This window comes from Falco cherrug, chromosome 8, assembly GCF_023634085.1.
Source record: "Falco cherrug isolate bFalChe1 chromosome 8, bFalChe1.pri, whole genome shotgun sequence".
Taxonomy (NCBI): Eukaryota; Metazoa; Chordata; class Aves; order Falconiformes; family Falconidae; genus Falco; species Falco cherrug.
The window spans coordinates 62,109,270-62,122,859 of NC_073704.1; the positions used below are offsets into that span (position 1 = coordinate 62,109,270).

At 52.3% G+C, this 13,590-nt stretch overlaps 1 protein-coding gene across 4 annotated transcripts in view; it reads right to left on the reverse strand.

The window, feature by feature from the left end:
• JADE2 (jade family PHD finger 2) overlaps positions 1–13,590 on the reverse strand; it is an 84,018-nt gene that overhangs the window by 22,268 nt on the left and 48,160 nt on the right. For all 4 annotated transcript variants that reach the window (XM_055717822.1, XM_055717824.1, XM_055717823.1 and 1 more), the window contains exons 6-8: positions 6,320–6,531; positions 2,251–2,418; positions 1,598–1,714 (exon numbers count right to left, since the gene is read on the reverse strand). In XM_055717822.1, the coding sequence (XP_055573797.1) occupies positions 1,598–1,714; positions 2,251–2,418; positions 6,320–6,531 (497 nt within the window). The remainder of the gene's footprint in view (positions 1–1,597; positions 1,715–2,250; positions 2,419–6,319; positions 6,532–13,590) is intronic.

Genomic DNA, 13,590 nt, shown 5'->3' on the forward strand with positions numbered 1-13,590 from the left:
TTAAATAAAGGCACTGCCTGCCCCCTTTTTTTTTTTTTTTTCCTTTCCTTCTCCCCCTTTTCCTTGAAGCAAAACCATCCCGAGCGTGCTAGGGTGGCCTTGGCAAAGGCTCCGGTGACAATCTTGCAAAGACTTATAAACGGTGAGCTGCCGACACATCAGACAATAAAGCTCCTGTTCCATCTCAGGTGACCTTTAATACAAATCCATTTGGTCCCCGGGATCTCACAGCTCCCATGCCATGCTGGCACTAAGAGGATGAAGCCTCAGAGAAGCTGAATTCTTTTTGATGCTGCCAAGCCTGTTTGCCTCCTTCCCTGCCCTTCCGTTCTTTGAAAGCAGTTGCTGTTATGACACAGTATCTCCATCTGGCAGGGGGAATAAGCAGATCCACCCAGAGTCATCAAAAAAGAAGTGAGTCAACGCTAGCGATTTAAAGAAGTATTGTGAGATTTCATTCCAAGCTAAGGGGATTGCTTTTTAAATGACTCCCTTTAAAGTATTAAACCCGAGGTGGGAGCAAAAACACAGTGGAGCCTGCAGACCCCCCTGTTCCTATCGCCCCCCTGCAGGCAGCCAGCTACTTCTGGTCCCCCCCCATCTCTGCCGCACACGCCGACCTCCGAGGTGCAGCTCCTGTTGCTGTACAGGAGCTGATCTGTCAGGATTGGTACACATCCTAGACTTCCAAGTTTTCCAAGCTTAATGGCTATTCCATGCCCTCCCTCACGCCCAGACTGCTTTGGTGCCTGCTCTGCCAACAAAAGCAGTGGGCACCACAGAGCGGCCGATCCTCCAGCCTGTCCGCACGGACCACGGGACATTACGCTGCTGGAGCAGCGGGAAGCAGGGAGAATCAGTGGATGCAGCAAGGCTCCCCGAAAGCTCTCACACCAAGAGCGCTGCATTTTGGATGGGAGCTTCTGCTCCTCGCTCCCCAGTAAGAGAGATCATTGTCTGGGAAGCTGTGTCCCACTTTTGCAATCGGAAAGCCCAGAGCGTCCTGCTTTCAGTCTGCAAAGAGAACGTCTCGCCCTCCCGCTGTGGGAAGAGCAGGCAATCAGATGTCTGCAGTGGTTTTCTTAGATGTGGTAAAACAGGAGAAAATGTGGGAATGTAATACGCAGCAAGTACTCTATTTTCCAAGCCAGCAGGCTAGTGAGGACTACCTAATCCTGGGGTTCCCTGGTACCCCTGCAACAGAACGGCTTCCCAGCCAACCTCCGCTGGTTTGTGAATACTTGGGCTACGTATCTGATGAGTATCTCACTTTTCTGGCAGCTATGCCAAGCCCTTCTGCTGGAAGCTCCCGATTTCAAACCAAGGTCATTTGCAGTCCCGGTGATTAGTGTCACTACAGCAACATAACTGTGTTATGCAAAGAAAGTTAATCTAGATTCCTAGCACTCAATACATTAAATGATTGCAAACAACATCTGATGATGTCTGATGGGCGCTTGTGCTCCCTGTCGTTAGGTTTACTCAGAGCAGGAATAAGCCTCTGCCAGATCACGTTCACCAACATCTTGAGAATCTCCAGTGGCTAGTACAGGCACAATCCTGGAGGTCTGAATTTCTTTGGTGCCGACTTACATACCTGAATACATGTCCCAGTGCACTCCTTGCAGAGGCTGCAGGACAAAGCCCATCGACTTGCTGGGATATGTGAGATCTTCGTTATGGGTTCCATTTTTTCAGGACATCCAATGCTAACCTGGCCACAAAATAGAAGGCAAGTTGTAAATACCGGCTATCATCCCAAATCTCCTGCAGGGGGACGTCTGTGGTAGTTTGAATGAGGGATGGATTTTAATTTTTTAATATATTTTTCAGGTTCACTGGTCATTTGGAAAAAAACCCCAAAGCTCTAAAACCAGAAACAAATCTGGATGAAATGGAAGGAAGTATTTATGTCGGCGTTTCATCTGAACTAATTCCTCATGTGGATGTTGCTGTGTATCTCAGGTAGGCACGTGAAGTTATCTTTACCCTGCCCAGAGGTCCTGTGAATGCCCCCACCTCCGTGCCCTGGCACCCCACACCTCTGTGCCCTCTCTTAATAGGGAACCCTTTGGCTGCTAACTAAACACACAGCCCTCCGACCGCCCGGCCGCGTGGCTCTGACCTCGGCACAGCCCGGTGAGCCAAACTGGGCTTGCTGTTTAGACCATTAATGACCATCCTGGGCTGAGACTTGAAACCAGGTCTGTGCCCACCCATGTGTCAAGAGGAGATTGGAAAACATCTTACTTCAGGTATCCATAAGGCACAGCTAACGTGGACCCATTTCGTCCCGCTCCGGGTGGGCTTCAGCGCTCCCCCCCTCTTGGGGCACAGCAGACACTTTGGCTGAACACCGAGGGCGCAGGTCCGGCACAGCCAGCTCCCGATGGGGACCTTCAGGATGCCGTAGCACGCCTGCACGGACAGCAGGGAGGAGGGTTAGCCCCAGCAGCCCGGGAAGAGCATCCTCCAGCCCTCCTCCTTCACCCCCACCTTCTTCACTGGCTTATTGCCACCACATCTGGGCAACCTAATGAACAGCAGATGAAAAGCAGCTCCGCAGACAACAAGGGTAAGTTCTTCCTTCCTTGCTACCTTCCCTGTTTTCACAGGGATACTCCTGCTGGATCAGTATGTCCTGGGTTTTAATTAAAAGCTAAGCAGAAAAATGTGCTGCCTATCATGGCCAGCATCTGCCCGGCTCCAGGTCGGGGGTGGGCAACCAGGCTGCTCCATCAGACCCCCCACGCCGGCAGCTCTGCCGTGCGGACACCTGCCTGCCCATCCCCGGCCCGTGTCTGAACAGCTACCGGAGCCATGACAAGTCGGAGAAGAAATGCCATGCGGAGGAGACCTCTGAGGCAGCTGAGGGCTGGAAAGCCACAACCCCATGATTGAGAAAGATGGCCACACTGGTTACACACCCCACACAGCCCAAAGGGAAGTGAAAATAACTACGGAAAGGTAAAAAGGGGAAACCAATAGTCATGAATATAAATCAGAGGGAAGGAACCATGAAGGATGACACATCTAAAGGACGATAAATTTAAAGGAGGCAAGGACAAGTCTACGGCCAAGAGAGTGAGAACAAAAGGACTCGGGTCGCTCACAGAACTCCCTGACCTGCTGCGATAGCGCAGGACGCAGAGGAGCCAAGTGTTTCATAAATATTTCTCTTCCGTACTTGGGGAAGAGCCAAATGATAAGCCGTATCGCATAATGACGACGATAAAATACTTTCCACTTCAGCCGTAAGTTATGACTGTATCAAACAGCTACTACTAAAACTAGACAGTTTTTAACCAGCGTGTCCCAGTAACTTAGACTGAAAAGGTTTTCAGAGAGGCAGAGGACTGCCCTGGGTGCTGTCGTGGGGCTGTGCCACGTTTTAAGCAAGGCAATGCAATTTATTCTGGACCTGGTGCTCTGATGCCCTTCCAGAAGGCAAGCGGGCAGTGCCAAAAAGGACCCCCAGCACTGTTGGCTGTAAATGGAGCCCAGGCCTTTGTCAACACCATTTCTTGAAGTTTTTGCCAAAAAAGAACAGCTTTTCATCCTGCTGCCGCAGGTCACCATCACCCCAAGTGGCAGTGCTGCAGGCAGGGACGGGGCAGGGGGCATGCAGAGATGCGTGGGTGTGGGCAAAGTGTCTCCTCTGCCTTTGCTGGCCACAAACAGACTTTATAACACCACTTCATGTTGTCCCAAAGTACAAATGCACTCTGATAGTGATTTCCAAGGGGAAAAAGCTACTTCATGAACAGATTATTGGGATAATAAGGAATTAAGGGAGGTAATGTTATTGCTGTGAGTCTAACACGGTTCAGAGAGACTTAACTGTGTGTTTCACAGCGCCTCCAAATCTGACAGATAGGTAAGTTCTGTAACAGAGGTTTTTAGAACATGCGATTTAGTACCAGACAAAAATCAGCCTGGTATGTACTACCAGGAGAATAAACTGGCTGCCTGATCTCAAAATCCAGGGGTAAACAGGAATTATGACCAGGTATGCATCTCTGGCAGAGTCTCAGCTCTTGGCTATTTATTCCCAGATGTTTCATAGCAGCTCAAGATGCAGCCCTGCTCCTAGGAGCAAATGCTACAGGGCCTCTGTCCTAGACTAGGCAGGGATCTAGAAACAAGGTGGGTTATCAGCTAAACACACTCTCCTGGTCCAGCACCAGAAGGTGCTCTGGGAACACGGAGCAGAGCAGCACTGTGTAGGAGCACAGCAGCTATTTTTATCGCTGCGCCTGTCACGGGTGCAACATCACCAAAAAGGGGACGCCAAAAAACCAGGGAGGATGCTGAGCCACAGAAAAATGTGGTGTGGTCCATGTAACAGAGGGAGGGCTCGGCCGTGTCCCCACACTGGGGAACAGGAATTTGGTAATGACAGGACCGTGGTGCGGTGGCTGGAAGCTGGAGATGGATCACTCCCATGCTAAGCAGAAGTGCGACGTTGCCACCGCGAGAGCGATGAACCACAACAATTTAGCAGCGGGGGGGGAGATTCCTCCTGGCTGAATATTTTAAAATGAAGATTGCATGTGTTCTCTAAAAGCTACGCTTCACAGGAATTAATTAATAGCAAGCCTCATGGCTTGTGTTATGCAGATGAGATTATCACAACGATACCTTCCAGCACCATAACCCACCAACGTGTGTCTGAGCACCACCCTGCTTCTGTGCCACCCCGCTGGGATGCAGGAAGATGGGACATGGCTCCAGCCGTGTCCCATGGGACCCCAGCTCCCCTCCACCACTGCCTGAAAATGCGAAGCCCGCGGCATCGCTGCCTGGATGCCCGCAGGAAAGCATCAACCCCAGCAGGTTGTGGATGCGGGGCTGGCAAAGGCACAGGGCAGCTGAGATAAAAACCACGATGCCACGTAACACCCCGTGCCATGGCTCTGCACTTTGTGGCTCAGGGTGTAAATTGGGGCAGAGATTAAATCACCAGCAGCTTACAGAATGGCATTGGGCTTCAGGTTAGACTCTGCTCCCTGAAAACTATGGAAAATCTCCTTTTTCTTTCAACAGCCTTGAAATCCAGCCCCCCGCATCCCCTTCTGCAGCACCGCACTGGTCCCAGCGCCAGGACCACTGCCCAGAGCGGAGCCGGTGGGGTGCCGCGGCCGGCGGTGGGCACAGCCGGGGTCCACACGTCCCCTTGGCAGCCCTGCTCACCGCCACTTGGGCACGTTAAAAAAACAAAAAACGCAACCCCCCCAAAAAAAACCCCAAACCCCAACCCTGAATCATCCTGGTATTTTGTGGAATCTGATTCACTGATGGAAACCATTCAAAACACCCACCTCCCGCAACTATAGATATCTCCAACGCTCTCCCACCTCCAGGAAGCACTGATGGAAAAGCCGCCCAAAAGACGAGCAAATGGCTCTTGAGAGGAAAAAAACCCAAACCCCTTCGCACAGAGGGTGAAGCCCAGGAGATGCTGCTGCCATTCCAGTTGCCCTTGCAGCAGGACCAGCAAAACCTCCCTGGACCCACGCAGGACCCAGGAGACCCTCCCACGGCTGCCTTCTCCTTGCCAAGGTTTCCCCAAGTGCAGGAGCCCACAGACACCCCCAGACAAGGGCTCGAAGCACTTGCATTCAATTCTAAAAATAAAATTATTTTCCTCCAGGCAGTAAAATAAAATGAAATCCTACACTCATACAGCAGGGAAGCTGGGACAGAAACCCTGTGAGGTGAGGCAGCACTCGTGGAGCTGGAAGGTGCTACTACCCATCGTGTATCGCTGCAGAGGAGGAGGCTGGAGGTCTGTGCGAGCCCACCGCTGTGGCAAGGGCAGGCTGCGTGCCGGGCTGCGGGGCCACGTCCCTCCCAGCCCACCAGCCAGGCCCGCACACGGTGCCGGCCACCCCTGGGTGCTAAAGATCCCGCTGCAGCTTAATAAAGCCAGATGGGGTAAAGAAAGAAGAATAAACACATTAATGGAAGAGCGGGCATAAAATAAAGCATCACAGAGACCAGAGAATAAGGAGGAAGGGGCAAAGCAAGCTTGCAGGGAGCGGCTTTCAGCCTCTGGTTGTGTATTTCCATGGGCACTTTGGAAGCGTTTGGGCTAAAAATAGAAAAAAGCAAGTTTGTTGCCTGCCAGCTCCCCAAGACCCCATTTGCTACCCTCGCTCCGCTGCAGCTGCACTGGGAATCCATCTGAAAAGCTCAGCAGGGCTGTACAGCAGCTGAGGGAAAGGGGGACAGGGACAGGGGGGACCCAGAGAATGGCACGGGGGCGCGATGCGCAGGCAGCCAGCCCTGCTGCTCTCCCCCCGCCACGGGGGCTCACCTGGTGCACGCAGACGTTGCACTTGTCACAGAACACCATCTCGTTACCGTCCTCCCCCTCCGGCGAGCGGCAGACGTCGCACACCACGTCCTCGTCATACTCGATGCCCAAACCCTCCTCTGTTTCGATGGCGATGTTCATGTTCTCGTAGCACATGGTCTCCAGCTCCTCCAGCACTCGCTCCAGGGTGATCTCGTCCAGCTCAGGCTTTTCTGCAAGGCAGAAGGCAGAGGAGGACACTGATGCAGCTCCAGAGCAGGAGCTCACCCGCCTTCGGGGAGCGTTTTGCAAAGGGCTGAGCATTTCAGATTGCAACTCAAGAGGCAAATCCACGGCGACGGTAAGAGCGGCGATTCAGTAAACGGCTGCTTCTAACTCGGGATGCAGTTTATATTTCATAGACAGTAACAAAATATTGCTGCTGGCTGAGAGGAAAGAAACCCATTCAGCTGAATCAATGCGGATAATTAGGTCTGACAGTTTAAATGTTCAAGGAGACAAGTTTTGCAAAGATGCTTTCTGCAGCAAGGGCTCAGACAAGCTTTGGCAACACAAAGTCAATGCTTTAATTGTTATAACTGAAAATTGACCCTTTTAAGGCCAATTAAATGGAACTGTAAAACTGAAGCCAAAGGCTGAAATTGAGGACAAATTAGGGTTTTTTTTCCTGGCTGGGTTTAGTGGAACCAGAAGGGCAGACCTGGGCAGGGGTGAGCTCAGATCCACTGTGTTGTCTTTTATTCCCCCTGTACCAGCATCTTTAGCGGAAAGAAGTGGCAGAGGTGCTTTACCAGAGGTTTCTGCAGAGTGACAACCAGCAATACAAGGCCAATACCAGGAGAGGCTTTTTCAGAGGAGCAATCTCCAGCAGCAGGATACCCGGCCACTGTTACAGGGGGGATGCTGCTGCCAGAAGTTCAGCAGCACTGGAACAGTGCTGTGCTGAACCCAGCCCTGGCAGTGCTGCCTCTCACCCACACACAAAGGTCCTGGTGCCACAAATGCAACGTGAGGACACTCCAGGTAAGGAAAAAAAGAAGCAAAAATAATCTGTCAGCAGTAGGAGTGAGGTTCTCCGTGAGGAGTAAGAGGCACAGTTAAGCTCCCACTGCACCCCATCTCCCCGTAAGCACCATTTCATCACTTAAGAAGGCATGGAGATGAGGATGGAAATACCAGCAAGATGCAATAAAAAACATCTAAACATCGCATTTCATTTGCATTTCATTGTTTCCTTGGATAATATTATTCGGGCGGCCAGGATGCTCCAGAATGCCACAGACAGCGGAGGAGCCTGACCCACGCTGCTGTCCACCTTTCTTGATGCAAGGCAATGGGAGAAAATATCTCATTAATGAGCATAGAAGGGGAAAAAAAAGCCTGAGGAAGTACTAATATGAAGCGGTTATTAATTAAATGTTCGGTGAGAAATTTGCCATCCTGGGCATCTCTTGAGCCACGGTGCGATGTCCCTGTCCTGGGCCAAGCTCTGGGGCCCAAAAAGGTCCCCAGGGCTGGGGTGGGATGGGGCCGCAGGGGTCCCGGGCAGCACTACTAGCTGCACCTTTCCCTGATGGCCACGGACCGGCTGGAAAAACTCTGTCAAGGGGGAAAGCAACCCGTAGGCGAGCTCAGCAAGCAAACACACCATTGTCTGCCTTTTTAAGCTCTTCCCCGATGTTTCGCATTGGCACGGTTTCCTTTGGCTTGACAAGTCTCTGCAAACATCTAGCCTGGCATTTTACATGTCTCTGTCGAGTCTGAGATACCATCTAAGACAGACAACACTGTTCCCTATCGCAGCCCTTTCAAGTGTGGGGCTGCTGAGCCGCAACACGCCGAGGAACCTGCCAATACCTGTTCCATTACCGAGCAGCCCTGGCGATGGGCGCAGGACCTTGCAGAGCCCCGGGCTGGCACAGGCTGCCCGGGGACCACTGGAGCTCGGCCAGGTGAAGCATCCTGCGCTGCCACGGTGGCACAGCGAGCCCCACGCGCCGGAGCCAGGATGGAGCTGCTGGCTCGCTCCTGGCATCATGCAGGTTGGATGCAAGAGGGCAGGGAGCAGGTTACAAAGCCTTTTTTTTTTTTTTGCCTTAATGGTGCATACACACCACCAGAGTTGCACTTGCTCTATGGAGAGCTGTAAACCACGACTTTACATGAGTATTAAACAAACCCAGCAAGAACACACTCCTCTTGGTCAGCGTTTCAAGTCCACGTGGGTGACTAGGATCCCAGACACCGGAGTGTCAGCCTGGAGTTAACTCTCTTTCTCCCAGCATTTCAGGCTCTGCTCTCTCTGCTCTTCTGGAAAGCAAAATGATCATTAAAGTGCTCCCGGTGCTCTTCCCCACGCACTTGCTAGAGCCGCCCTGTGCAAGGGGCAGGGCAGGCAGCAAGCTGGCAGCTGCAGGCAGCGCGAGGAAGGAAAGGGAGGGGGTTTCCACAGGAACCCTGGCCCTGACCTGCCTGCAGGGTCGGGATGCACTGGCGTCGCCACTGCCCCCACTTCACCTCCAGTGGAAAGAACCCGCTCCCATCCCATCTCCTGTGTTTTCCACCCATGGTGATGCCCCAGCATCACCAGCTTAACCCTGGGGAGAAAGTCCCTGCCCATCCCAAAAATCTTGCGCCGGGGCAGGACCAGCACCCGATGGGGTTTCCTTATCAGCCTACATGCCACATAGCTGTTACACCGTTACACCGAAAAATATAGATCTCTCCCTCCTGCGCACACACACACGCACGCTCTCACACTCCATTTAGATGTAATTACATTAGGAGTTTGTTTGCCAAGCGCCATTCAGAATACCTCGGAGCTTATTGAATTGACAATTGCACTTGATGGGGATGAAGCGATTAATCGTTTATGAAACACTAAACAATGGGGCCTGGGGGTGAAGTGCTTTTTCCATTTGTGCTCCATTTATCTCCTTCTGCATCATGTAAAGTTTGTGCTGTTAAACCCCATTCAAAAAATTGTCATCTTTTTGGCTGCATAAATGCTATCTGCATCAATCGTGGTCAGCTAAATAGCAAAACCAAAAAAATGCTCCACCAAAACAGTCTCTGTGTACATGCACAAGTGATGCCGTTGCTGTCCCCGGGGAAGGAAAAGCAAAGACCCAGATACTGATCTTGACTACAATTAATAGATCCAGCGATGTCCAGGGGCTAAGTCATGTCTGAGACCATCACCAGGACTGTGGACTCTACCTGCTGACCAAGAGGAAGATATTTTTACCTGGTTAAGGTAAGCCAAGGTCTTGTACGAAAGGTGGGGCAGAAAACGAAGCTTTTCTGAGCCTCCACAGAGAAAGGCAGCGTAGCTGCAAATTCCTCCGTCGTCTCTCTCCAGAGGGACACAGGCAGAAGTGAGAATGCAGTCTCATGCCAACATAATCACCAGTGACTTGGAGTCATGTTCAGAGTAAAAGGCTCCATGTTCCACCACCCCTGCCTGGAGGCCACCCGCACCACCCATACCCTCTCCCCATTAACACCGAGCGTGTTAATGATGCTGGGTTTTGACGTAGCCACGCAGGCTCCCTGGGACCCCCCGACACTGCCCTGCGCTGGGAAGGACTGTCCCCGAGGGAGTGTTGCCTCCTGCCGCATCCTGGCTGGAGAAAAGCTCTCCTCTCTGGGCCCACAGCGGGATGCTGGTGGCAGCGCGTATCCCAGAGGAAGCATCCCTCGGAGGAGAAGGCGGCCTTTGCTTCAGAAAGGGAGGAGGAGGAGAAGTGCCAGACAATGACATGCTACAGGAGGTCTCCAAATCTGATTCAGAAAGGTAAAACATGTAGGAACCGACCCAGCCTTTCATCTGAACTTTGCTCCCAGCAGAAAACTTCCCTGTACCTCTCCCGTCGGGGTCTGCCAGGATCCCTGCAGCTGCCCAGCATCCCCGTTATCCCTGGGGGCCTCCTGAGGGTCCTGGCCTCAACCCTGTGCACTCAGCAACCCCAAACCTCACAGCAGCTGCCCGTACGGCACCTGAAATGCAGAATTTAAACACTTCATCCCAAAGGAGCTGGGATCGCTGAGCTGGCACCGAAGTCACAGCACCGGGTCTGGAGAACCACCAGGCACATTCTTTTACACAACGCCGCTCTCCGTTATAATTATTTCTGTAATACCGTAATTTATGTGGCATGAAGGAGCAATATTCTTCTGCTAAATGAATTCTCAGCTACTTCTTGTCGTGGTGTGAGCCGATTCACTGCGCAGGGAGAAAAACAATAGCTGGTGAAGACACCTTTCACAGAATGGAGACCTATTTCTGACTAAATTGTGCTCCACTAAAATCAATTTACTGAAACAATAAATCCTTTTACCCTGTGGAGGTTACCTGGAGATAAAACAGCTAATGAACAAACAGCCATCAGGACTGCAGGCTGCGCCACTAGCTGATTCAGAAGCTGTAAACCTTGGCATCTACTTTTCAGTATAAAAATATATATAAACAAGCAAAACTACTGGGTTTTTTTAAATTAAAAAAAAAAAAAAAAAGGAAAGCACTTGTGAGATGATGTAGGCTTGTCTCTTAGCATCTTTGAATAACTGAGAGTGAAAGGCTGCCAGCTCCCTGATGGGATAGGGGTGTTCACACGCAGCATGGGGACCACGGGCTTCTGAGATCTCCCCCCAGCTCACTGTCCCTCCAGCTCGCCCTGGGTGAGTCACTTCAAACCTGCCTGCTTCAGCTTCTGCCTCTGCAAAGCTCTGCTGAGGATCCTTCCCCCCTCAGAGGCCAGGGGAATGAAAGCAATCCGGAGATAAAAAGCACTGGTTAGATGCTGAAGCTGAGCTGAGGCACCGGTGTGCAGAAAGACACGTTGGGAGAAGCACGCCTTGCCTCTGGATGAGGCTGGGAGCTGAGCACCCACGCACTCCAGGCACCCGCCGGGACACCAGGCACCCCTGCCCCAGGCTGGGTGCTCCCCTGGGCATCCCAGGTCCTGTCCCAAGCATCCTTTGCAAAGGTCAGGGGATGACAGCCAACCACCTGAACACCACGCTAGACCGTCTGGGACTCCCCCAGCCACCTCGAAGCCATCCCCTGCAGGCACACAATGCCTGGGAGATGCAGCAATTGCACATTAATCCTTTACTGATGTTATTTATGAGCAGAACCTCAACATAAAAGTAAGACCAACAAAACAAACAGCGACATGCAACCTGCGTGAGCTGAGCATCCGCAGTGAAACTTCTAGATATTTTGTTACAAACACAGCCTGCTAATGCACTTTTTAAAAGATTTAAAAGATTTACAGGAACCAATTATCACTCTTTCTGCCACCCACCGACATCAATTATTGCTCAAATTTAAGATGATGACAAAATGTTTTAGGAGCCACTTTACAAGCTGCCGTCTCTCTCCAGCGATGCTCGGCACTGGCGGAGCTGTCCTGGAGCACTGCGGATGAAACCCTCCTTGCCCCATCCAGCAGCAAAACTCCGAGTATCGCTGGAAATACTGCAATTACTGCGAGGAATTCATGGAATAGCAAAACAATGATCTGACATAAAAACTGATTCTGCCAAAAAACGGGGAGGCAAAATGTCTAAAGCATCTCCCACTGATACCCAACCCTCCTAAGCTATACATTAATACATGATCTATATACAATGAACACATTAATCTATACAGAGCTTTGCTGCAGTAGCTGTTTCTACGAGCTCGTTTAGCTCAGCTTCCCCTTCCAGAGGCTTGCAGTGTTTTCACCTCTGCCAACAACCTACAGAACTGCCACCTGAAAATATTTCTGGATTTCCTTGCTGAAAGATCAGCTTAAAGGCTGAGGCTATTTTCACACAAAATTAGCCTGGATTATTGTGCTCGGATTGTTCTTCTTCTTCCTCCCTCCCTTCCCTCCAGCCGCCCCATGCTGTGGCACCCCAGCAAGCTGCTGCGGCTCGCCCGGGCAGGGGCACCGCAGCTCCCACTGTGCCAGGGGCACCCCGGCCGGCGGTGGGGGAGGTGATCACGGGGGGACAATGTTGTTCATCCAAAAGAAGAGCAGAAGTCCTGTGCACCCACCTCCAGCTCTCCCAGACCCCCGCCGTGCTGCTCAGCAGCTCTCCACGAGCCAGCTGCAGTGGGCTCTCACCTTCATCATTTCTGACTGCCATCACTTCTGTGCCTCTTTACCCCCTGGGCTCGCTGACTCGCCTGTTCCCGAGTCCTGCCCTCGCATCCAAGTGGGGTACGGACCCCTACATTAAAGAGCAACAGCCTGCGAGCAAACACGAGCGTGGCACCTGCCTACGGGCAGCTCAGGCGAGTCCTTCTCCCCGTGACACCAGCGGCATTAATCCAGATAACGGCGGTGTAACTGAGAACAGCTTCCAGCCCTAAATCTGTTCCCAAGATACTTGTACGCTGTACGTTGGCACTCTATGAAATACATCTCTTGCTGGCGATACACCACCAAGTAGCAGAGGATTTGCCGGTTCGCCTATCCACGCACCCAACTGCTCTGCTGCCGAAACAGTTACTCGTGCAATCAGCTTACGATCTCGGTGGAGAACAAAGATTTCAGGCTACGCACGGATGTTTGTTGTGGGCTGCAGCACAGACATGTTATAAAACAGCTCCAAACTGGCAGGATTTCTTCAAAACAAGAGAAAGGAGAAAAAAAAATATTCCCAACAAGCAGACTCTGAATTATTAATGGGCTAAGCTTTGTCAAGCGGTGAGCAGCAAGCAGGGTGAGCCTGGGTGCGGGGGCATGGTGGGGAAGGTGGTGGAAGGGCCATCGCTGCGAGCGGTCCCGACAGCTGCGGTCTGCGTGGGGAGACGCTGGAAAGGGGGAAGCTGGGCTGGTGGTTAAAGGAAACGGATCCCACTACAAGGACAGACCTCCGCACATCCCCCTGCCAGCCAGGGCTGGCGAGCACTGCCGCGGGGGGCCGGCAGCCCCTGCATCCCCCACATCAGAGGGCAGCGGTGCCCACCACAGGGCTCCCTCCAGCCGGCTGCACGGGCAGGGAATGGGGCTGCACATCTGCTGCCAGCACAGCATGGCGGGGATTCACCCCCAAAGTCGTTAAAATAATGGAAGAGATTCAAATGCCAGCTATAGGGTGGCCCTGCAGAGCCGACGGAGCTTGGCCGTGGCGAGGGGCACCCGTGGGTGGGTGGCAGCTGCGTGGGGACAGGCTCTGCCTGGGCAGCACCAAGACCAAGCTGTCTTGGGGGGAAAATAGGGCTCCCCAAATCCTGAAAGGACGCTGTGGGATGGGGCAGCCTCAGACAGGCACTC